Here is a 26346-nt window from a genome sequence, read left to right on the forward strand (position 1 = left end):
GGTACCACGTTACACAAAGAATTACCGACTATTTTCAATAAAATATTTCACGCCAAGAGTATACCATCAGAATGGAAAGGAAGTATTTTGATTCCAATTTTCAAAAGTGATGTCAGCTGGTATCTCTAAGGAACAACAGGGATTCAGAAAGAACAGGTCTGCTATAGATGCTAATTTCAATAATACAGCCTAAATGTGCTTCATAGATCTCACCCAGGCATTTGATAGGGTACAATTGAAGGATGTAACAACTCTACTGAAGATAATGAAGATTCACCCCAACATAATAAAAGTAATCAAAGACCTGAACATCGATAATTACGGCCGGTATCAGACAAGAAGACAGTCTCAGCCCGATCTTATTCAGCATCATAAAGGATGAGATTATAAACGAGGTAAAGCAAGCTGGAAGAGGATACCAGATGGGATATGAAGATATAAAAATAGTATGTTATGGTGATGACGCAGTGATCATCTCAGAGAACGAAGATAACTTACAAAGGTTACTGTATAGGTTTGAATAAATAGCGAAAGCTTTTAACAAACAAATATCCTTGAGAAAACCGAATCTTTTACAGTATCCACCAGAGAACCGAGAAGATGTATAATCGCGATATATGATTAGAGTGTAGAACAGGTCATTCAAATATCTAGGAGCAACCATAACAAGTAATAGAAATCTAAAGAATGAAGTGAAAGCTCAAACAACAAATGGCGGAATGAATATATGACTACCAGGTGCAATATACTAAGCCTGTGTGAGACCAGTAATGACATACGCGATAGAGACCAGAGCAGAGAATACCACAACTAAGCAGTTTTTAAGAACTACTCAAATGCGAACGCTGAGATCAGTAGCAGGATCCACATTATTTGACCACAAGAGAAATGATTGAATAAGGAAGATACGTGACATCCAGTATGTAGTGAGATGGGCGAGAAATCGACGAAGGGAATGGAGAGACCACGTTGCGAAGGAAGAAAAATTGAATACATTCCGACCACCAGGACAACCACCTACAAGATGGTATGGAAGCTGCTCTTCATTATCCTAGCTACAGCTAGGAAACCATTGATTCAAATACAGTCTAAGTCCTAACGTACGAAGAAGAAGAAGAAAATGAAGAAAAGCTATTTTATTTATTGTAATGTTTCTCTTCTAATCTTACCACTTATTTATACACTAATTTGTACCCTAAATTATGCATTAAATACTCAACAATTCATATTTAGAGACCCCTATTTATTTGTGATAAAAGCGATTATTGAGGTATTCAAAAATGCACTATTGCCAGTTATTTTCTCCTATAGAAAGAGAGAGAGAGAGAGAAATGCTTTATTATTAAAAAATTGTTACAATTTGTGGATAAAAGCTTGTAAAATCTAAAGAAGAAATTATTGCTAAATGCGGGAAAAGATGTTATAGATTTGATTTCAATTGGCAAATGATTGTGCATCTTTTTGCATTGTAAAATATTGAGCACTTAACTAATTCTGAACATGGAGTAGGTAGATAAAGGTCGTGCTCCCCGTTTCTAAGTGAATAGCCGTGCAATGACCTTTCTGAAATTGGAGAATCGTGCTTGCAACTTAGGCGAACGGATTCAAAGATGAATAAATAAGGAAGAGTCAGAATTTTTAATCTTTTAAAGAAGTGCTGTTAGTCCGAGTAAATATTTAGCAGTTCTCTTTTGTGGTTTCAAGATTCGCTAAAATTGAGTACCCCAGAAGAGAAGGGCATATCGGAGATGAGACTCATAATAAACTGTTAAGGAGCTGGATAAGTTCACAACAAATTCAACGACGTCAACGAAAGCGGATCTCAAGAGAAGGAGTTATAGTTATATATTAGTTATATTATACATTCAAGATTATCAGGTGAAGTAGAGAATGTACTTGATGAAGAAGCCTTATCTCTTAGATTATGGACCATGTTTCTTTAAAAACATTACGAGAATTGGCGAGTCTCCTATTATAATAAATATCTTTCGCGTTATCTTAATATGTGCCCTCGTATAATGTTTTTATTTTTCATATTTCACAATAAATTGAGTTTTCAAAATGATTCAACATGTCAAATTCTCAACTGGTCTGGGAGACCAGCGCCATCGTTCAAAGTAATAGATCAAGCGCGACTCTTCTAGGGTTAAACTGATTAATTAGGTTTGTATGAAAAAACCGTATCGATGCTTAGATCAGATTGAATTTGAGATGGGAAACAAAAGATTGAACGAATATCGATTTTTATAATTAAAATTTCAACCGCAGACAAATCCACGGTAACATCTGAACAAAAAAAGGTGTTTGAACTGACTCGACATAATCGCACTTTCACACATTTTATTTAATTTACCTTATCGGTAATATGCAGGTCAGACGAAATCAATTTGGAAATAAAGAATAACGTTTCACAGTTCATTACGTTTCTTTTATATTATAAATGGTTCATCCTCTCTTGCTTACCTTTCTTTTTCAATTTAATCAGAAGTCGGGTGATTTCTCTTGGTTTGTTCTCAACTAGTTTATCTTTTAAATTTATTGCATATTTTGGTATTATAACTAGACCTTAAGTCTAAAGGAAGATCTCTTTTTGTAGAACTTTAGTTTTGATAAAAAGTTAATAATTGACATTTTATTTACAAAAAAATGTCATATTTCAATAATATTTAGTTTCCATCGATTAAATTTTTCGTAGTTGCATGGAAAAGTATAAAATAGAATTGAAATTTGTTAGTATTCAGCAGCGCGTCTTTTCAATACGATTGTTGTATCCCATAAGGGCTATATGGTTATCTAAATATTTTCGTTTTATGTTAATAATAAATTATTAATATTTAAATATAGTCAACAAACGAAAAACAGAATATTTTATATACTGTTAGTTTTTTGAGTGTTCGAAAACTCGTATTATACAATCGTAATATGAAGAAATGATGATGTTTAAATTATTTGTAGAAAATATTCATAAAATCTGTTGATTCATACGAAATCTGTTATGTGGAAAGTATACCGATGTATACCACATATAATAATGATTTTCAAACAAATTTATTTTGATGAAAAAAAAAAATAATAATATATATTTATGAGTCTAATACATATTTACATGGTTTATTTCTGTTTTATACTGGTTATCATCAAAAATGATAGTAATGGAATTGACTGACACTTGTCAGGCTTTTTACTATCCCAAAATTTTTGAAAGTATTGGAATTCAATTTAGTCAAACCAATACTTTTTTAGTAGTTTCCTGAATTTGACAAGTAAGACGAGTGTAAATTCTATGAGAAAAACGATTAAACTGCGAGTTATTTAGTTTTAGAATGACTCTTCATTGCAAGAATACACAAAAACGAATTTGTAAAAGCGACTATCCAATCTCTTCGAAGCAATTAGTGGTATTGAGTTCATTGGAACTTTAGAAATAGAAGGCGAGAAGTAATTGTAAACCAAAATCTATTTTTACATTTAATGGGTCTGAAAACGATGTTGGGCTTTATTTTTAAATGATTACACATGCCGTAATATAAATTTTGTAATTCACCACATGTGCCTAGCACTCATAAAAGCGCCGATACGAATTTTTGGAAAAAGTAGATTTTTATACCGCTCTCATTTCTTCTTACAACGAGCCAATCGCTTGCTTACGTCACCAGCGCCCATTGAGTTTCGCCTGCCATGTTACAGAAGTATCCACACTACGTTGTTTTGTTTTGCTATCTTATCACTATAAATTTTAGTTATAATTATTGTATTTTACCAATATTTACAAACACTTCTACTGCACTACAAGAAATTATGTATGTGAGACGGGCATTGTGCAGAAGAACACTGTTATAATATAATACCTGGTATAAGAGAAATTTGAATTTTATAAAATTTATCGGCATTCTAAGCGATTTATGTTTATGTACATCCATCTACAGGGTGTCTCACGACGAGTTAAAATTGTCTGTATATGACAAAATACTTATAGTAAAATCATGAAAATTTCTACGTTTGTGTTTTCGGATACGATCCGGTTCTACCGGAAGTCGACTGTAACTTTGTTATTTTAGATGAAATACCCTGTATATACCTACATTTTTGAAATCTACGTAAAATTTTAGTATACTTTTGTCTGGAAACTTTTCTCGAAAAATGCACTTTTTATTCACACCCTGTATAAAATGAAAGATTTTTCAACATAAATTCAAATACATCTGACCTTGCTAAAAGCAACCGAATGGAAACCATTTTTATATCTTTAAGGGTATCTTCGCAAAAAAAAATAATTTACAAGGGTCTACAACGGTCAAATTTTTTACAAAAAAAAATAATAATTCACAAAGTTTGCATTTTTCGAAAAAAGTTTTCGGACAAAAGTATACTAAAATTTCACGTAAATTTAAAAAATGTATTCATATACAGGATGTTCTATTCAAAATAACAAAGTTACAATCGACTTCCGGTGGAACCAGAAGTCGGCCATCTTTGAAAATATTTTAGTTAAAAAGATCGTATCCGAAAACCTGAACGTAGAAATTTTCATGATTTCACTATTAGTATTTTGCCATATACAAATAGTTTTAACTCGTCTTGGGACACCCTGTATATAAATTTTTTTCACGTGTTGAATACAGTTTCTCCAGCGGTTGCTTCCGTCCTTATCAACTCGATTAAACTGTTAAAGTAGGTATATTATTGTGAGCGCCGACTGATACAGATTTATCACTCTTCTTTTTTCTTACGTATTTTTTGGGTAATCTAAGAGAATAGTTGATCTAGGTCAAAATGACAGCCGTGGGATAAACAATCGACTTTTTCTTTTATACCAGTGTCAGCTTCCCTCTATTTTCTTTGATAGTTTGGTTGTACTTTTTAGATCTACTTCATTGAAATTAATTTAACAGAAATTGAGTGTTTTCAAAGTTTTTTTAAAGCTATAAACTGATAACTCAATGACAGCTGAAAGGTACAAAGACAAATTTGAAGCTTTATGTGGATTAACCACTTTTTCTTTGATCTAAAGACCTTCAATCAGAAACCTGTTTATTTACCAATATACTTGCTTTTCAGACTATGTTTACCGTTCACCTACATTAATCACAACACTACATAGTTGAAAAAAAAAACAACTAAACCACGTTTTCGCAAGGTTGTTTTGCTGTACTTCTTTGAGTAGCTATCTCACAACAAAACTGGTGGGTTAATTGAATGCTCGCCAAGTAATCAAACCATATCTTCAAATCACTAGTAGATTTTCAATTTACATGTATATCACATGTGTATCAGTACATTGATAAAAAATTACTGCCAAGAACTTTGTGTTGTATACATATTTTGCTGATTTTTTATTTATACACAATATCATGTTAGTATATACAAGGTGGATGATATAGTTACAAGGTTTGTTATATTGTTATATTTTAATGATACGTGTGTTTTGATTGAGTCGAAATGGACGTATATTGATTTATTGTAGCTTACAGTTAACTTTACTGTTATTAAACAAGCTTCTGGTTTATTAATCGTCACACTTGGTGTAATAAGGTCTAAAATAGAATAGGTATTACGTGGGGTGAAAAATAAACGAATATTCTTTTGTTCTGTAGGTTAAAACTGCATGTCACTATTTGTCTCTGTTGGTTCCCGCTCCCCCTAATGGTAGAAAAAAAATGGTAGTAGTCTAAAGATAAATGAGGAAATACAAGAAGGTAATAGACTATACCAGAAGTATCAGCTACTATTGAGAGTTTACAAAATTTTTAAAAATATTGGAGTATTTATAATTAGACAAATAGTAGCTAATGCAGCTGAGGTAATGAGCTTGACACAGAAAAACTAAAAATCATAAGAACAAAATAAGTAGAATCCTAGATCCAAAAAAAAAATGATAAAACGTAGGTAGAAACACAGAGACTAGGAGAGTTAAGAAAATATGACCCAGTTAAGAAGAATCATGACCAATAGATATAAAAAAAACCGAGAGGAAGACCAAAATCCAGAAGACAAGACCAAATATTTGAAGACCTGGAAGTAAAAAATGTAAGACAGAAAAAGTGGTGATATAAGATGCACTAGGAGAAAAACCAAATAAAAAGAAGAAACGGTTTGATCCACCATGAAAAACCGATCGGAAAAGCGCCTGATACACCTTAAAAGCATTTAAATATTTATGCTTCTGTTGTAGATTTCTCAAATGGTTAATAAAACATCAAAAAAGTTTCGGCACTCATCCCAGTGTCAACTTTAAGTTACAGCAAGAAGCGTTTGTGTCTGTCAAGGATCAAATTTTTTTTTATTAATTCTATATATTCAGAAATGTAGACCAATATAAAAATTATTGTACAAGAATGCCAACATCAAAATTAATTAAGGAGCTTCTTATGTAGGTATTTCTAATTAATATTGTCATAATTTTATATAATTATTCATAATATTCGTAGTGATTATGAATGAGACGATCGACGAATGTCTATAAGCATAAAATATTTATGGTAACTTTCTTTCTATTTCTGATATAATCAACAAGAACTCAAAACAGGTCTTATTGAATATATTAAATCGTAATCTTTTTGCTTTATCGCTTTCAATAAATCATTTTTTTCTTTCATCAAACTGTGGGCGGATTACATATTATTCAAACTACAATAACTTTCACTTCTTTTTTTTAGACACAACAGTTCATCTAAATAAGTGAATGTGTCACAATTTGTAATTAAATTCGTCGTATTAAGTTTCTTGGTGATTCATTTTTATATACTTTCAAGTCACCAATTATCAAAGTAGATCGTAACGATGTGAAATAAGCTTGGCCAAATTTCGTTTTGGTGAACTCACTTATGTAAAAAAAATGTTTCCGGTAAATTGCAGGAAGTACGAAAAGAGAAAAAAACTGAAAGAACGCTTAATTGCGACTTAGGGATAAAACGATTTTTGTTTTATTTTGTTTCATTTTTCAAAACATGAACACTCTTGTTACTGAATTACTGAAATACTGCACACAGTTTATACACTGAGTTCATTGAATTTTTTCGAGGTTGACGGCGTGTTTGATTCATAACAGAAAAATACTGAAAAAAAGTGGAAAAATATATGCTAAAGAATAGGAATTCTATAAGTGAAGTTGAGTCTTTCTATAATAATTGAAAGCACTGTGGAAATCTGCATATTTGGTGGTAACTTTTAATTTTCATGAAAGATAACCTCAAAAATGAAATGCGAGATTTGTAAACAAATCAAAGTTAAAAATAAGGACCTTTTTGATTGTGATGGATGTAGAGATGCAATATGCAAAGATTGTGGAGGGCTTACAGCATCAGAAGTAAAAGTTTTACAGCTTTCTTCCCGAGTAATGAAATTATACTGTCAAAAATGTAATAATGGAAAATCCTTGGAGTTATTCAATAAGTTATTATTGAGTAAGGAAACAATAATAGATGATAAAACAACAATAATTAACCTTCTACAAGAAGAAATTGATGAATTAAAAAAGAAGTTAGCTAATGGACAAGGTGATTACAGTCTGGCAGTGAAAAAACAGAAGGAAGAAGTCATAATAGTGAAACCAAAGGATAGTGCCCAAACAAGTGAATCTACAAAAAAGACAATAGAAGAAAAAATTAATCCCAGTGGTCTCGGAATTGGTGTATCAAAAATTAAGTACATACGAGATGGAGGAGTGGCAATAAAGTGCAATGAGAATGGAAAAGAAAAGGTACAGAATGTGTGCGAAAGCATTAAAACTTCTTTGGGTCATTCATATAAAGTAAATATACCCGAAAAGAAAAATCCTAGGATAATAGTATTTAATGTAGATCCAAAAGAGTTAGAAGATGAGGACAGTCTCATAGAGAAAATTATTTTACAGAATTTGATAAATACTGAGCTAGAGGAGAGAGAATTAAAGATAGTGCATAAAATTAAAACATACAGAGGAAACATGAATGTCATTCTGCAAATGGATGTACATACATACGAATGCATTGAGAATAGGAAAAAACTACATATAGGATGGAAAAGTTGTTTTTTCAATGACAGTCTAAATGTAAAGCAGTGCTATAACTGCTGGAAGTTTGGACATCTCGCGAAAGAATGCAAAAAGGAAACACCTACATGTCAAATATGTGCAGGAGAACATAAAGCAACTGAGTGTAACTCAAGAGATATATGTTGCGCAAATTGTAAATATGCAGCAGAAGTATTAAAAATACCACACATTGATAGTAAACATAAGGCATATGAAAAAACCTGCGAAGCGTATAAAAGAGTAGTAGAACAGTTACAAGAAAAAATAAAATATCCTGAAATACATAGAAGAAACAACATAATATAGCAACCAGGAACAAGTATCTTATATTTAAATATACAGGGATTAAGTACACACAAAACAGAGCTAACGTGGATTGCAAATCAAAATAAACCAAATATTATATGTCTCTCAGAAACTCACGTTACTCAAGATTTTACCTCAAATGAAATAGAGATTATAGGATATAACTCGGTAATTAGTTTTTCTACAAGTGCTCATACAGGAGGAACAATAATATACATAAAAAAAGGATATAAGTATAAAGAAATTCTTAATATAAGTGATAATAGAAATGTATGGATAACAGGAATTGAAATTGTCTTGGAAAAACAAAAATATTATCTATATTCTTTATATCACTCACCGAGCACAAGTGATGCAGAGTTCTTAAATAAACTTGATAACTTCATGGAAAACCTGAACCAGGATGCAATTATTATAATTTTGGGTGATTTCAATATAGATCTGGCAAGTAATCACTTTTATAGTATTAAACTTAATGATCTAATCGCAAAGCATGGTATCTACCAGCTGATTGATAAGTATACTCGAGTAACAAGGATATCATCCACAAAAATTGATCTTCTTCTCACAAACCAAAAGAATATTAACTACGAAGTACTAACAACCCCTAAAATTACCGATCATTCAATTATTACAGTAGATCTTAAAAGTAAATATATTGAAAAACGTAAAGAAAAAAGTTATAGAAACTACAAATCTATGGATGTAATGGGATTCCAACTTAAACTTATGGACATGGCATGGCCTCAGTCACAAGACACAAACAAATTAGCTGAATGTTTAATCGATAATCTACTATGTGCACTAAATCAGTTTGCTCCAGAAAGAACAGTGGTATATACGGAAAAATTTGGAGATAAGAAGTGGTGGAATGAAGAGATAAGTAATGAAATTAAACTAAGAGATCATCTATATCAAAGAGCCATAGTAACAAAAGCTGATGAGGACTGGAACAATTATAGACAACAAAGAAACAGAGTTGTATCAATGATCAGAAATACGAAAACTAATTATTTCAATGATAAGATTGACTTGTTGAAGGACGACCCCACAGAAATGTGGAAAACAATAAAAAAACTTATAAATTCCAAAACAAATGAGGGACCTAAACCCGAAATAATATTTGATAATAAACGAATCACAGGTAAAGAAATAAGTGAACAATTTAACATATTTTTCCTAGACAGTATTAAAGAAATAGTGAAAAATAATAATCAAAATGAAATTGTAAGTAATATAGAAGTTAAATGCTTAATGGAAAAATTTAAAATTTTAGAAATGGCAGATCTACGAAAAATAGTAAAAAAGATGAAAAATAAAGAAAGTAATACTGATGGTATCACGGTACAAATATTAAAATACGGGTTTGAAGCAATAGGAGACAAATTTCTTAAAATAATTAACAGCAGCATAGAGAAGGGAACTTTTCCAAGCTCTTGGAAGAACAGTATGGTCATCCCAGTTGAAAAAGTTAAGGGTACTATTAAATGTGAGGAGTTCAGGCCTATCAATATGGTACCACCATATGAAAAACTCCTTGAAATATGTGTTAATGATCAAATAGTGAAATATATTGAAGATAATAAAATCTTTACTGACTATCAGACAGGTTTTAGGCATAAAAATTCGTGTGAAAGCGCTTTACAAACTGTGATGTTTAATTGGAAAGAGGCATTGGAAGAGGGTCATCTTGTCGGTGTAGTTTTCTTAGATTTTAAGCGTGCCTTTGAGACAATCTCCAGGCAGCTACTATTACACAAAATGGAAAAATATGGGTTTGGATCATCCATTCTCAAGTGGTTTCAAGATTACTTAATTGATCGGACTCAAGTAACTAAGTATAATAATATTTCAACCGATGCTCAAACCACTTATGGTGTACCACAGGGAACGGTGTTGGGACCCACTCTATTTATTCTATATATAAATGACATTGTTAAGGCTGTAAAAAAGTGTAGAATCCAGCTGTTTGCTGATGACACTATGATATATACTGTGGGTGATAATGTTGATGAAATAATACAAACACTAAATGAAGAATTCAGTAATTTATTTGAATGGTTGAATATCAACTCTCTCAGACTTAATATAAATAAAACTAAATTGATGATTCTGAAAAATAAAAATAAGGTATTGACTCTCAATGCAAACAGTGTAGTTAAAATAGACAATGAAATGGTTGAAAGGGTAGTACAGTATAAGTACCTAGGTTGTATAATAGACGAAAATTTATCGTTTTCTGAGCATTATAAATTTATAACAAATAAAATTGCTAAAAAAAGTAATGTATTAGGACGTACGTCACAAAACTTGAGTTGCTGGTCTAAGTTAACTATTTATAAAACTATCATTGCTCCACATTTTTATTTTTGTTCCACATTGTTATTTTTGATGAATAATACCCAGATAGATATTTTACAGAAAACACAAAATAAGGCATTACGTATGATTTTGAACTGTGACAGATATACTAGAATAACTGATATGCTAAAAACAACAAATCTTTTAAGTGTAAGGCAAATTATAACTTATAACACTATGATATTTATTTACAAGATGTTGAATGATTTAGTACCTAAACACCTACACCAAAACTGTAAATTTGTAAGAGATATACATAAATATGATACACGGTCACAAAATAATTTTTATATAAATAGGGTATCTACTAATTTCAGCCAGAATAGCTTATTTTACAAAGGTTTAAAGCAATACAATAAACTGCCTGAAAGCGTCAGGCATTCGGGTAGTCTGTCGCAGTTCAAGAATTTGTGCAAAACATTTATAAGAGAGAATATTGTTATATAAGTGGTAGCTATTTATCTGGAAGTACTGTATTTGATTTATTTATCTTCTTTCTGTGTGAATATGGAATTTTGTATATGTATATGTTCTAGCCAAGTGCTATTAATAAAGATTATTATTATTATTATTACTACCACTACACCAACACACACAATTACACTGCCTGACCCGCGTTTCGATAACTAAGTTATCATCATCAGGATTTCAGAAAACTTCAAAACTTAACTGCTCAATGCTGGTAAGAAATAGCTTCGGGCTAGGTTCATCGTCTAGTTTGAGTGGTACTTGTGAAATCTGTATTGAAATTCTTCTTTTCTTGATATATTGTCGACTTAGGTCATAAAATACAAACCCATTTGGGATTGCCTAGAGAAATTGAACGAGCTGGGCAAGAAAAATATAATTTTACCTTACAATGAATTCCGAGAAACATCGGAGGCAAACAAGCCCTTCATGGGACCTGAATCCTTCTGTGCTATCAGCTAGGGAGGAATGAGCAAGGGCTGAGACAGGAAAAAACTCTTCTAGGAAACTATAACCAGAGTAGTTCTGCAGAATGTATCAACTTCAATCTACGAATACTAACAGAAGAATTGTCGCCTCAAGACGCTAGGTCTAGCAGATAAAGCACTAAAGAGCTCCAGAGCACTGCACCTGGGAGCGCATCAAATATAAAACGAAGATCTCTGGCAATTAAGGCCATCCCACATTCTAGAATTTTCAAAGGAGTAGGATTAATGGTTCAGCTGTAAATACTGAGTTCTCCAGTATGGACCCAATAGATCCTTTGGGTCGCAGTGTATACGAGACCTCAAATCCATACATACATACAAAGGTCGCAAAACTCCATAGCATCAAATTTTACAGTAAACACAAAAAATTAATAATGAAAATATGGCATGAAGACTATTTTGTGAATAAAGTATTGAAATAGTGGTCAGATGTCAAATTATTAAAAATGTGCAATTAGCTTTAAACAAAATGGCGGTAAGGAGCTGCAAGGTTTTCTATTTTTCGAATTGTAATAAATTTATTTGAGTCTTTACGAGTTTTTCTGTTAGATACATTCAAAAATTATCAATCTAATGCTACCAGAATGTTGATATAGGAAAAAAACGGTCTTACGTGGTTTACGACTCAAGTCAACGATTTATATGAAACATATAAAATTGATCAAATGCTTTAATTAGTAAATAAATATTGATGATCAATATTTTTATAACAATACGTTCGAAATAAAATTTTTTCTTTAGTAATTGCTGTTGTCGTATAATCACCGGAAGATCATTATTTCTACACTCCTTTTAAATACGATTTATCAGGATGTGTATGTATTAAATCCTAAAAAGGAGATAGCGGCTTTAAATTAGATCTGATAGTATATGAGACTTTCGCTCTTAGAAAAGTGTCATTGTAGAACTTTAATTGAAAGTGAAAATTTTACTCTCCATATAAATGCACGAATAGATAAGACATTTCATTTGAGTTTCTCCTAATTTAACTTTCCGCCGACTCCCCCGCATTTTCTTACATCGAGATTTGTTATATTTACAATTCTATTATGGAATGCAGTTCTGCCTCGCTACTGGTACTGATATCTTATATGGAATATCATAATCTATAGAAAAGCAGTTTAAGTCGTTTTAATGTGCCACGTTTAAATTTAGTATTTCTTAGAACCTTTTATATGTTTTTGTTGTTAAATTGTCTTGATTTTGGGTATCAACAATTAGATTTTGAAACATTCTATTTCGGTCTTTATCAAAATATGGCTGGAGATTTTTTAACAGTTCAATTGGCAAAGCCATTTACGGTTTCGAATTTATTTACTGATCTAATTTTGGCAAATTGGATTTGGAGCGAATTTCGCCAAATAACGAGAATTGAGATAGGGTGGTAGGAAGAGAGGAATGAAGGTCAATTTGGCGGAGGAGATGAAGAAGAGTGTCGGATCAAGTTTAAGGCAACACCTACAACTTGGTAGCTACGCTTCGACATAGTAATTACGCTATAACTCGACATTGCTTTCCAAGCTTACCATTAAATTGATTCATCTCTGGGATTTCCGTTTAATTCATTTGCTAAAGAACTAATACCAAGGGTAATCAAATCACCGCAACTTGCATAATTGTAATCAATAGATCACCTACAACCTGAATATCAAAATAAATAGTATATGTTTTTGTACAACTACTATTAAAAATGATACTCTTAATGATAGCTAACATTGTTAAAAGTAATCGTTGGAAGGATACGTAGAAGCGTGTTAAAGTATTGATCAAATAATTAGTACAAGTGCTAACAACATATTACTAGAAACCTTAGTACCATCACCACTAGTAAAAACCAAAAGTTCAATATTAGATGATGACATTCCGAATCTGTTGAGTTGTTAGATAAGGAAGAATTTTCTCCGCAAGGGCATTTCTTCAAGCATTGGAATGATCAGCATAGCCCTTGGCTATCATTGGGTCGTTGACTTTAACCAACCATGTTTATCACCGTAGTTTTTGATCCTGATTCTGCTAGCGAAGAAGTGGAGGATCTACGAAAACAGTGGCCTGCATATTGCTTTGGTTCGGCAACAATAGAGGGTATTTTCCTAAAAGTTTTTATACCAACTGGATTGGCAGACTTTCTTACAAACTGTCACGCTTCAAATAATCCGAAAATATCTGCAACTTTAGCCATCATTAGTATTTTCCATCTGGTTTATGGGCTTTTCAACTTGTTGACGTGTGAGATTTTTTTATTTTTTGGAAATTTTGGAAAAAAAACTAGAGGTTTCGAAAAATTCAATGTATTTCATTATTTGTCTATACGATAATTCTCAAGAAAATTTGTTTCGTCTGGTTTTAAATTGCGTTGAGGAAATAATGAATTGTACGCAAAAAGCACAAGAGATCATTTTTATAGGAAATTTGATAAACTTTTATACTATGAAAAGTAGTCTTTTTAAATGTATTGAAAGTATGATAGAAAAATGCATTTTATTATTTTCAACTGAAATTTTTTTCCCTTCCGCTTTTCCTTTTTAGTAAGCAACTTTAGTATATCTTATCAAGAAAATGTGCAGCAAATTTTTATCGTATAACGACACTTTTTCCTTTTATTAATGTATTATCGTTTTCATTCTGATAGAAATTATCATACCAGTGCCTTCACCAAAAATTTAAACAGAAATTAATTGTTTTTTATCATGAGTGTTGTAAGCAATTTCAAAATACAATAAGGGTAATCAAGGAATTTCTGGAACCATTGGCAATATTCAAACTGAACACACTATTTGAACTACCAACACTCACAATTACACTGTTTGAAACGCGTTTCGATAACCAAGTTATCGTCTGAGACTGAAAGTAAATTGTTTACCGTTTACCACGCGTTTCAAACAGTGCAATTGTGAGTGTTGGTGTGGAGGTAGTGTGAACAGAGTGTTTAGTATGGATAAGGCCCAAATTTTTTTCAAAACAAAATTATACAGGGATGTGATAGTGACCAATACCAACTTTCTCATTTTGAACACAATCTCCTCTATATTATTCATTAACATTAGAAAAAGAAAATTATTTTATTTCACAAATTTCCTATATTACTGTAAATACCTAATATATAATACTGGTTATTTCTTAATAATGTAAAAACACAGAAAAACATTAATGTCGATGTAGGAGATGTCGAAGTGTTCGCCGCAAACATCTTGGCAACATTTTAATCTGGTATAGATCTTACTAAACATCTCAGGTGTGACTGATTTACGAGGATTGTCCAAGAAGCACCTGGACTGACCTAGAGATGGTGGCAGCTGCTTGAAAAGTATCACTGCATTAGAAAGTACACAATGTATGCAGCACATATTTCAAGTTTAAAGACGCCATGTTGTTTAGTATTTTTTTGGCAGCCATCAATATTGAACGTTTTCAGTGAATCCGTAAACATGGAAAAAATTTTTCTTCGTTATATGATACTTTTATTTAAAAGACTAACCAATATAAAAGCTGAACTATATTCTACTCCAGGTGTGACTGCTTCTTCGATATAAACAGTAAAAACCCAGGCCGTACGACCTGCGAATAAGTTAAATATTACTTACACTAAAATGATCCTGGCAACAAAAATAATTACTTCTCGAAGGATCGTCAAAATGAACAACACTTTCAAACCATTTTTGTTGTATATTCGAATTTCTTGGCAATACAATAAAAACTTTCAGGTGTTTGGCACAAATCACGATAAAAATGCTTATTTTTGAATAACCGAGAAAATAACTATCGTATTTACGTTGTATCGTATGTTAAATGTTGTACCTAAGACATTACGCAATATGGTGGTCTTACTGATATGTTTAAACTACCTACAAAATTTTCAATAATTTTTTTCTCTATATATATTGATCAAAGAATAGAAAAAAATATAATAAAAGTTGTATACAAACTGCATGTATTATTCGTATTCTCTAAATCGATTATTTGATATCCCAAATCGATTAAATGATTGACATTGTTTGTTCAAACTATTGGTATGAATATTGATAATATGAATGTAATTGAGAAAGTTTACAACAGGAAATGCCTTCACTTTATCAACGCAAAACTAATTTATGTATTTATCTATTGCATTGACAAGATTGACAAAAAAAATTAAAATTAATTCAGTTTCACTTAAGTATAAACTGTTCTGAATAATGTCCTTTATAATGCTGTAGACATACAGTTAATCAAAGTGTTAAAAGTGAAGCTTCTAATTGCTATTAAATCAAGTGAACGTGTATTGTATGTTAATCAACGACGACACAGTGCAAGGTAGAGAAATTTTACAGGAAATGTGTATAAAAAAAAATTGAAATTTTATCTGAGAACGAGACGTTAATTAACAAGAAAAATATCATTGAAACGTGATTGAACTAAGCTTTTTGCTGAATACTTGCGGATAAAAAAATAAATCATCAGGCTCAACAGTTTTTTTAACGGCAGTTAATTATATTGTTTATCTTGATGTGACTCTCAGTAAACACAAATTTAATACAGCGTGTTTCTTGATGTGTTGATAGTTTCATTTCTAGGGAAATGTAACCTTGAAATGTATAAAATTTTTTCACTAAAAAGATTCGAAACTGATACTCATATTTCTGTAAAAACCGTTTTGAAACGAAAGTGTTTTTTTCACGTGTCGAAAACCAAAACTGCTTGTTTATTTTCTCTTACTTCTTTTGTTCGATCACCATCGTTTATTATTTTTACAGTTATATGTTCATATTTTTAACCTGATTTTTCTTTCACTCTTTTCTTGCTAAATTGCCTAATCTAAAATTTTTGTCGCCTTCATCCGTTAATTCTTAAATAAATAAACATATACATTTATTTGATTACATTTTTATTCTTTGCTACTATAGCTATTATTTGACCCCCTCTATTTCTTGTTGTGTTTTTTCTATTGATTTTTCTTATCTAGAACTGAAGTAAATAATATTTCTGATAGTTCATCGTCTTACCTCACCCTTCTATTTATTATAAATTCTTCTGTGTGGCCATATTTTGCTCTTACTCCAGCTCTTGAGTTTCCCATGATCATTTTTATTAGTTCTCTTTGTTTTTGTGAGATTACTTAAGTCCTTTAGGAGTGCTGTTTTTTCTATGGCCTCTTTAATTGTTTGAAATAGTAGATCTTTTTAAATGTTAGTGAAACTGGCCACGATTTGGTTGTATTCACAAATTAAACATCGGAGTAATTTCAAAGTTTATAGTTTCCCTGTGAATAAAGGTTATGATTAATTTATCTTATCATTAACGATGCTATAAATACTTACGTGTTTTTAAATGATTAAATATTACGAAACCGGTCGTAAAGCGACTTCCCGATAATTATCATATCACGACAAAGAAACTAAGAAAAGTTCAAAATACGTCTACCACTAAAAGCTCCTGTAGAATAATTCCTATTATTTTACACGAATTTTAACCGGAGGAGTCACGATGTTGTTTCGATGGCGTTATAAGAACTTAATTAGAGAAAGTTTTTGTATTTTCGGTATTTTAACAAAATCGTGACACATTCAATTAAACTAATTTTCTAAAATGCATTTTTTGAAATGAAAAATCAAAGATTGGTGCATTTACATTGCGCACGGAAATCGAATTGGTAAAATTCATTTTTGTTGAATTAATAATTGAACTTTTTTCATGTCCTTGTGAAATTTGAGCGCCATACCTCAAATACGAGGATATATTGAAAACTTCTTAGCCTACTATGGAACCAAACAAAATTTAAATGTCAAAATATTTTATTACTCAACATATTCTTCTCTTAATTGGATCCATTTATTACAGCGAACCTGCAACGTCTCTAGACATTTAAAAAAAAATGTTTTTTTCTTGCTCTACAAACCAGACCTCGACAGCTTTTATCTCCTCCTCGTTAAAAGAAAATTTACGACCTATTAAACTTTTTTTCAGTTGAGGAAAGAGATGTTAGTCGGACGGAGCCAAATCTGGTAAATAAGGGGGTTGTTCTAGTAATTCAAACCCTAAATCATGAATTTTTTGCATGGCAACATGAGATTTGTATACAATGGCGTTGTCCTGCAAAAACAAAACACCTTTGGATAGTTTTTCGCGTCTTTTCTCTTTAATTTTTGCCCGTAGAGTGGTCAGTAATGTCGAATAGTAATCTCCAGTTATTGTTCTATCCTTATCCAAAAAATCAATCAAGATTACACAATGGCCATCCCAAAAAACTGAAGCAAGAACTTTTCCAGCAGATTTTTGGACACGAAACTTCTTAGGTCTTGGAGAACCAGAGTATCGCCATTCCATCGATTTTTTCTTTGTTTCTGGATCGTAGAAATGTACCCAAGTCTCATCCATAGTAACAATTCGGTTTAAGAAGTCTACATCATTTTCAAATCGAGCACAGATCGAACGCGACATTCTACTCTTGCACGCTTTTGGTCAATATTCAAACATTTGGGGATCCATTTTGCAGCAATTTTTCTCATGTCCAAATTGACGTGAACTATATTATGAACGCGTTCGTATGAAATATTCAGTGCTTCAGATATCCGTTTTAGCCCAATTCGACGGTCTGATAAAATCATGTCGTGAACTGCATCGATATTTTCGGAGACTGACACAGAAACTGGCCTTCCCGCTCGGTCATCATCTTCAATGGAAAATTTATCTCTTTTGAAGCTTGCAGTCCAATTTTTCACTGTCGCATATGAAGGACATTGATCACCAAGGGTATTAAGCATATATAAATCTTAACCTCTTAACCCTTTTAAATACAAGTACATGATGATGGCTCGATACTCCAAATTTTCAATTTTCACAATTTCGGTGGATACCTTTTTTTTAATTTATTGCGTTTACTTTTTTGACGTCAAACTTTACACTGACACTTCTAATAAGTTATAAAGTATTTAGAAAAAATCATGATATCTTCGAGACCTGACTATTTTGCAAAAAAAAGATCTAGGCTGCTTGATAATGAGCGCAAAACTGCGAAAACCAGGAAAAGATCATCAAATGGTTTTGGACTACCATAGCATAAAGGTTGGAGAGATTGAAGAGGTCATTTTTATTAAAAAATCCCGACTCTACAGTTATTTTTGTAGCGGCGAAAACTGCGGATTTTAATTATAAATGGTTGGCGGTCCTGCTAATGACATTTTTAAGTGCTGTCATCTTGACTTAGGTCAGAACATGAAAATGACATAAGGTTATGGGTGCCAGTTCTACTAACTCCGTTATATTGTGTACTGAGATCTAAGCAATCTTCACTTGATCCTTGTAGTACCGATTTTCGCCTGCGTGTGTTTTGTTATTGCGTCAAATGTCAAATTCGAGTTCGTCCAGTTCTAAAATGGAATCAAAACACCACTTATAACAACACTCACGATTACACTGCGTTTCGAACCAAGTTATCGTCTTCAGAGACTGAAGGTAAACTGTCTTCAGATAGACGATAAATTGTTTATCGAAACGAAATGAAACTGATTAAATGATCAAGTACATCTTCTGATTCCAATTCTGATTTGGATACTCCCATGGATTATGAATGTTTCATCATTTTATTACTCTCTCATTCATAGGACTATAGGGTGATTGATTAGTGTGATGAAGTTCAGTGTCTCCTTTGCCCTTCGAGATATCAATTTGAAAATTTGAAGGATTATATCTATTAGTAGACTTCATTTTTGAAGGTTATTTACTTACTGTGTCGTTTTGAAATTATATTTTTTTAATGAAACATATTTTATTGCATATTTAGAATCAGCCTGACTTTCTAGTGCAATAATACAGGGTTGTGATGAGTTCTATGGGGTAAGTTTTAACGAATTTTCCATAAAAATTTCCAACAATTTTAATACGTATTCATTGTGAGGGAAATTCAAGAATGAAAATTTGTTGCAGCCAAAGCATTGGAATAATAGTGAAAATTTTGAAAAATTATTTATTACGGTCATATCCATTGAATCTGATACAGGGTGAATCCAAATACTAATACTTAGTTTTTTCGGTTTATTCAAATGAATGAATTTCATGTGAGTTTCGGAAAGTACTATCAATTAACGTTTTAATCGTTAAAATTATTAGCTCTGGAGATAATATGTTGATTTTTTTATGCAAAACACTGATTATGTTCCTATATCTAATCATTTAACAATTAATTGTGACTTAGCTATGATTTCTTTGTCAAAAACGGACATTTCACCATTGCCGTTTGGTACTGTGAAGGTTGAATTGCAAATACAAAGAAATAACGATTATTTGGTAATTGACCTTACATTACGAAGTATTCATTTCGTATTCTCTCCATTATATCATCCTTTGAAAATGAGTCCAATTTATTGAAATTTGGTGACCTTGGTGGCCACTGTACTGGACCATTTCTCCCGATGCATCTTACAGGAAATAATTCATTCATTTCACCATTAATTAAGTGATTAGCATCATGCAAAAACCATCTTGTGACGTGAGACTTCTTCAAATAGAGGAGGTAATTGGTTTACTAGAAAATCTAAATACATCTCAGCATTTAATTCAACATTTTTGACTCGCCCTCGTAGAAATAATTGTATTTATTCAAATAGTGTGCCAACAAATAAGAGAGAGAGTGTAATGCTGTGTTGTCAGAAAATTATTACAATTTGTAGATTACTTAACTAATTCTGAACGTAAAGTAGGTAGGTGCAACCTTTTTGAAATTGGAGAAGCGTGCTTACGAATTACGCAAACGGATTCAAAGATGAATAATATGAATAATCAGATTTTTCAATCTTTTAAAGAAGTCTCTGCAGTGAGCTCTGCTGTTAAGTCTAGCAGCCCTCTTTTGTGGTTTTAAGATTCGCTCGAATTGAGTACCACAGAAGGGAAGGGCATATCGGAGATCCAATAAGGACATAATAAACTGTTGAGGAGATGGATAAGTTCAGTTCTTTGGAAACTGATTTCAGCGCTAAACAGGAGGAACTTAATTTTACAGATTTAACGACGTCAATTATTTATTTAATTTAATTTTAATTAATTTAAAAGAGGCTGCAATATAAATTTATATGAAAAACTTTGGTTCCAGAAACGTTGAGCCAAAGAAGATTAGAATCGCACCATGATTTAAGTAACTAGATATGGTGATAAGTGTCGAGAGATCAGGGTGCTTCAAGAGAAACTAGTATCGTCTGAAAAAAGACATATTCTACCACTAATGTCTAGATAGGCCTTTATAAACAGAAGAAACAAAATAGGGCCTAGTAATGAGCCTTGAGGCACTCCACATTCTATTGGTTAGCAAGAAGACATTGTTGTATCAACCCTTACCAGCTGACTTCTGTTAATATGGTATGATTTAAACCATCAACAAACCAATAGCATCAACAAACTATTTTATCTTGAAAATCAATCAGAAACTTTGAAAAATGAATTAAAAAATAGGCGTTGAGAGCATTCTCAAAAATAGAAATTATTTCCATCCTTCCCTAGTGTATTAATAATTGTTTTAAAGGTTAACTTGTTTATTCCAATACCGGTTTCCTTATACAACATAAAAAAGTAAGAAACGCTCAACAAAAAACTTAATATTTACATTTATAAGATACAATTTAAAGAATCGATCGCAAAGCGACGCGACGCGTTTGACGCTTTTGCGCATGTCGTCGGCGTTCACGGACGAGAACCGCATATTTCGCCATGCAATCCGTGAATTTAGCAAAACCAACGATTACCGGCACCGACTACGATCAGCTGTCTATATAATTAATACAACTATTGATTTATTATTCTCAACAAATCACTAGTGTATATCGGAAACTTTTGACATTGGCGAGTATTCGGTTACTATTATTGTGTGTGCTGCTAAGTGGTTTAATACTCACCCCTAAATAATCCAACCCATTCTACTACAAAAACTTGTACGCGATCATTGAAAAAAGTATACTATATATATATTTATTGCGTTATATTGCCTGTTTTTGTAGTGAAATGCATTAGTTTTTGTTTACATAATGAGTGATTATTTGGAAGACGAATATGCCAGGAATGTTATGCTAGAAGGTAATCCACTCAATATATTTATTAGTATGACTAATTTTGAACGTTATTATTACAGCTGTTTATGTATATTATATCTTGCTAATACAATCAAATTAGGATAAGCCAGAAATTAAGAGACACGAATATTATTATGCCTTAATGAAAATCAAATATAAACATGATGTTGAAACGTTAATAAATTTCTTACTATTTACACCTTTTTTAATATGTTTTTGTTCATAAATCGTTTTGACTTTTAGCCACATTTCTTTTAATTTCAATTTATTTTATAACAGAAAATAATCTTGACGTCTCGATCTGTTTTTGGTCTATATTATAACATATCATTTCACATTGATAATTTGCATAATTATATTAATCAATAGATCACCTCCAACATTCAATTTCTGTTTTAACCTTACTAAATATTTGTATCTAAATTTGATCCTTATATTGTCATATATCTTAAAAATAAGTGGCAACCTTCAATTGAATTATTCATAGTTACATATTTCAGACTCTGTTTCAAGGATTTTTAAATTCTAATAATTAAACGTATGTTTTTTGATCGGTTGAGACAATTTTAGATGATGTTTCACTATAATCTATAAGTGTTAAGATGTTTGTCCTATGTAAATAGCGTTACAATAATTACAAGGTACTTGATATAGAATATTACTTCCTTCATTTTTGAATGTTCCAAATTTTAGCTAGATGTAGCTTCTTTATTTCGAAATATTCCTATTAAATTTGTAAAATATGTATTAACGAAAAAATTTCACAAATTTGACATAATTTGAAAAACGCACTAGAAAGTTACTATAAAAAATTTATTAAAGTTAAAAGACACGAATATTATTATGTCTTAATAAAAATCGAATGTAAACAAGATGTTAAAACGTTAATTAATAGATAGTAAATAAATTTATTACTTTTCACACCTTTTTTAATATGTTTTTTTTATGAATCGTTTTGAATTTTGGCTACCTTTCTTTTAATTGCAATTTATTTTATAACAGAATAGAATCTTGACGTTTCGATTTAATTTTGGTCTCTATTAAAACATATTAATTCACATTGATAATTAGCAAAATTATATTATTACATAGATCACTTCCAACATGAAATATCTGTTTTAACCTTACTAAATATTTGTATCTAAATTTGATCCTTGTATTGTCATATATCTTAAAAATAAGTAGCAACCTTCAATTGAATTATTCATAGATATATGATTCAGGTACTGTTTCAAGCCTGTGTTAGCAATAACTTTTATGCAATAACCTAACCTAACTTTCCGAGATATTGCCTCTAAAAAACTAAAGAAATTATGTAATTATGTGCTCTTTTTGTAAATTTTAAATTGAAATAAAAATATTAATCAAAAAGTACGATAAATAAAATTGATAAATCCACCAAAATATCTCCGTTATATATGTACAAGTCACAAACAAACATACAATAAGGCGAAGTTGAGTGAAGAATTTAAAATTGAAGGTTCAGCGTTGAAATAATCGAAGAACTGTTTCTGTAGTATTAGACTTCTTCAGTAGACCGTCCAATATATTTTTTTTCTATAACAACGGTTTCTTGGCTTTCGAAAAACAAGAGGAACACAGCTATCTTGAAGCGATTGTTGATAGTGCTTTCATTTATTGTGTACTAGATTCACGTGCAACTCACAAACAAATATACTAATCGAAAGTTCAAAAACTCAATGAAGTGTTTGTATAGCATTTGGAGCGTCTTTTCTTCAAGTAAGCTTTCTGTTTACATCCGCGTTCGTGTTGTCTTCGTTACCATCTTCGTTTTTTTAAATGAATCCAAACAACTGGCAAATCATCATCGATTATCATAATGTTTTCAAAATTTTGTTAATTCGTGCTGGTTACACAGCCAATAAGTTTGTCTCGTTCTTCGGTAGACTCTCCAATATAACTTTTATTCTATACTTCTTGACTTGCGAAAAACGAGCGAAACTTTGCTCTCTTGAAGCGATTATTGATAGTGCTATCATTTATTGTTTAATAGGTTCACGTTGAACTCGCAAATAAATAATTAAAAGTTCAATGCCAAAATGCAAAGAAGTGTTTGTATAGCATTTGGAACGTCTTTTCTTCAAGTGGACTTTCAGGCTACATCCGCGTCCGTGTTGTCTTCGTCATCATATTCGTTTTTTTAACGGAATTCAAACAACTGGCAAATAATCATCGATTATCATAATGTTTTCAAAATTTTATTAATTCGTGTTGGTAGATCATTCATTGTCATTTGTTTCTATGTAATTAGAAAATCGATCTAAACTCAGTTTTCTTGAAACAATTGTTGATGGTACCAGGCTCTATATACAAATTTCATGACTAGAAGCATGTTTTCTCTGGTCTAATGTCTTTATCAGAACAAGTAAGAACGTGATTGACTACTACCCTGTGGTAAAATTGTTTAAAAGTGTAATTCATGCCTTAATTCAATGGTTGAAATTCAATAACCGCATTCCAATGTCAAACCATTGTAGCTACCACGCCATGTGCCGTGGTACATACGATACAGGTACACTTACATTCACGACATTTTTCATCCTTCGTCTGTTTCCCCAACCACTTAATGATATATTATCCTGCGACCTTTGATGACCGATACCTGATCCAGGGAATTCTAAGTTGTTGAAAATTCTAAGTTGTCTTCTTTTAGAAATTCCAAGTCGCTTTTCTTCGATATACCTGGTACCACGTTTCGGGAAAAACCATTATCGTTATCGAACTTTGATTATAGTGTAGCCTCTTCGTCATTTTGGACCATAAGACAAGCGCCCATACTATTATTTTTATACATTTTCAATTGCCGAACGGACGTTTTCTTCCTTTTTTTTCCAGTTTTTCTTATACATTTTCTTCAAAATATTATGAATTTTTCAAAACTTGTAAAACATTTGGGACGCTTTGATTTCTCGATTATAAGCAGTGGCAGTTTATCGGCTTCTGTCACTTTTGTGTATTTGCGCTCTAAAAGATTCCGGAGACTTAGTTTTCTACATACAAATTTCTTATCTTGTTTTTTTTTGCTGATCGATTCCGATTCTAATAAGTAGAATATTTAAAGAATAGAAGATACAGTCATTTATTGTAAATTATTACTACTATTGAGAAGGTCTGTCAGTAAAATTGTTACATAAACTTCCTATTTGTCGAAAAATTTAATTTTAGCTATCAATTTGGAATCTAATATTCTCGTATTATAAGTAATGTTTTTACAATGAATTGGAAACTTGTATGTTTTATTGATGTAATATGAGAAGTTTCGTAACACAAAAGGATTGAATAGATAACAACCACAGGTTTTCCTTGAATATAATCCAAATAATAAGAGAAATAATTACTAATATAAGAGACATGTCATCAAAAAGGTTTTAAAAAAATTGACATAGAGAATTGAATAAATTTAAATTATAGAAATACAAATTTTGTTATTTTATTAAAGAAAAAATTAATATCTAAGTATTTCTTTACAAAATTAGTTTAAAACAAATAATTGTTATGTTAAAAATCATCATCATCATCATCAACATAAATATGATCCATTTTATTTGTTATTAAGATACCTGCATTATTATTGAACCAAAAATTAAATCAGTAATAGTGTTGATCACGATATTCTCGATTGCGAGAGTCTCATCTCGCTTACGAGATGAGAGGCGAGATGATACGTCAGAATTTTTTTGCCGGTCAAGACGAGACTTTCAAAAAGTCCCATAAAATAACTGTCAGGCAATGTTTCACCTTTTTTAATTTTCCGAGGTATTACCTCGAAAAAACTAAAGAAATTTTATGATTATGTACTCTTTTTAATAATTATTCTAAAATCGCATAATAATTTTAAATGACTGGGTTGCTTTTATATTGGAGTAAAAATGGATTAAATTAAAAGTATTTCTTTACGAAATTAGTTTAAAACAAATAGTTGTTATGGACCTTTAATTTTTTATTTTATCAACAACGTCAAAATAACAATACTTGAATGTTTTTCTATATGACTTCGGCTGGAATATTCAAACCATAAGCTTGATAGACACTTTGGTTTGGTTTCTAAATTGTACATGATTTCATGTGAAAAGTATCAAATTAAACTAATGAAAATCCAAGTCTAATTCTGCATAAAGGAGATAAAATCTTATATATTTGACGGGCGCCAAATTGTTTTTTCTTAAGAAATAATTATTAATTCATGAAAATTTGTATTTTATAAAATTAACTCTCTTAAGGCAAACAGAGCTGCAATCGTCTTGCTTCGATATCTTCTTCTAAATTGTGACAAATTTTGACTAGGTACAGATAAATTATATTCGCTTAATAATTTTTTGTAGAAATTTTTCATGTTTGTAATTCGGAATTGTGGTAAATTCGGCCTGAGAAATTTGAGATGCAAATTTGTACAAGTTAACTCAGATTTTAGGATGCTATTTTAAAACCAGTGAACCAAATATTTAGAATATTCTCAATTGTACTAGACTGATAGTAACTATTTTCAATAATTGTTTACATTGCTAAATTTCCCAGATAATTCTTCATATTTCTAGAACAATTTAGAAGATTCTGGATCGAGTATAGTAATATACATTCATAATTTATCAGTCGTTCAGTTAATAATTGATTTTGATTTAATTTTTTTTTGTTACAGGTCAGTACATCAATTGGTGAACTT

At 31.2% G+C, this 26346-nt stretch overlaps 1 protein-coding gene across 2 annotated transcripts in view; it reads left to right on the forward strand.

The window, feature by feature from the left end:
- Window positions 1–26346, forward strand: part of LOC130895705 (cerebellar degeneration-related protein 2) — a 171589-nt gene that overhangs the window by 27966 nt on the left and 117277 nt on the right. Inside the window, exon 1 of one of the 2 annotated variants that reach the window (XM_057803180.1) lies at window positions 21293–21669. The exons of the other annotated variant lie outside the window; for it this stretch is intronic. Within the exon in view, the coding sequence (XP_057659163.1) occupies window positions 21621–21669 (49 nt within the window). The 5' untranslated portion in view covers window positions 21293–21620. Of the gene's footprint in view, window positions 1–21292; window positions 21670–26346 lie in introns of those variants that run through there. 2 annotated transcript variants of the gene reach the window in all.

The sequence above is a fragment of the Diorhabda carinulata genome, chromosome 6 (assembly GCF_026250575.1).
Source record: "Diorhabda carinulata isolate Delta chromosome 6, icDioCari1.1, whole genome shotgun sequence".
Classification (NCBI taxonomy): domain Eukaryota; kingdom Metazoa; phylum Arthropoda; class Insecta; order Coleoptera; family Chrysomelidae; genus Diorhabda; species Diorhabda carinulata.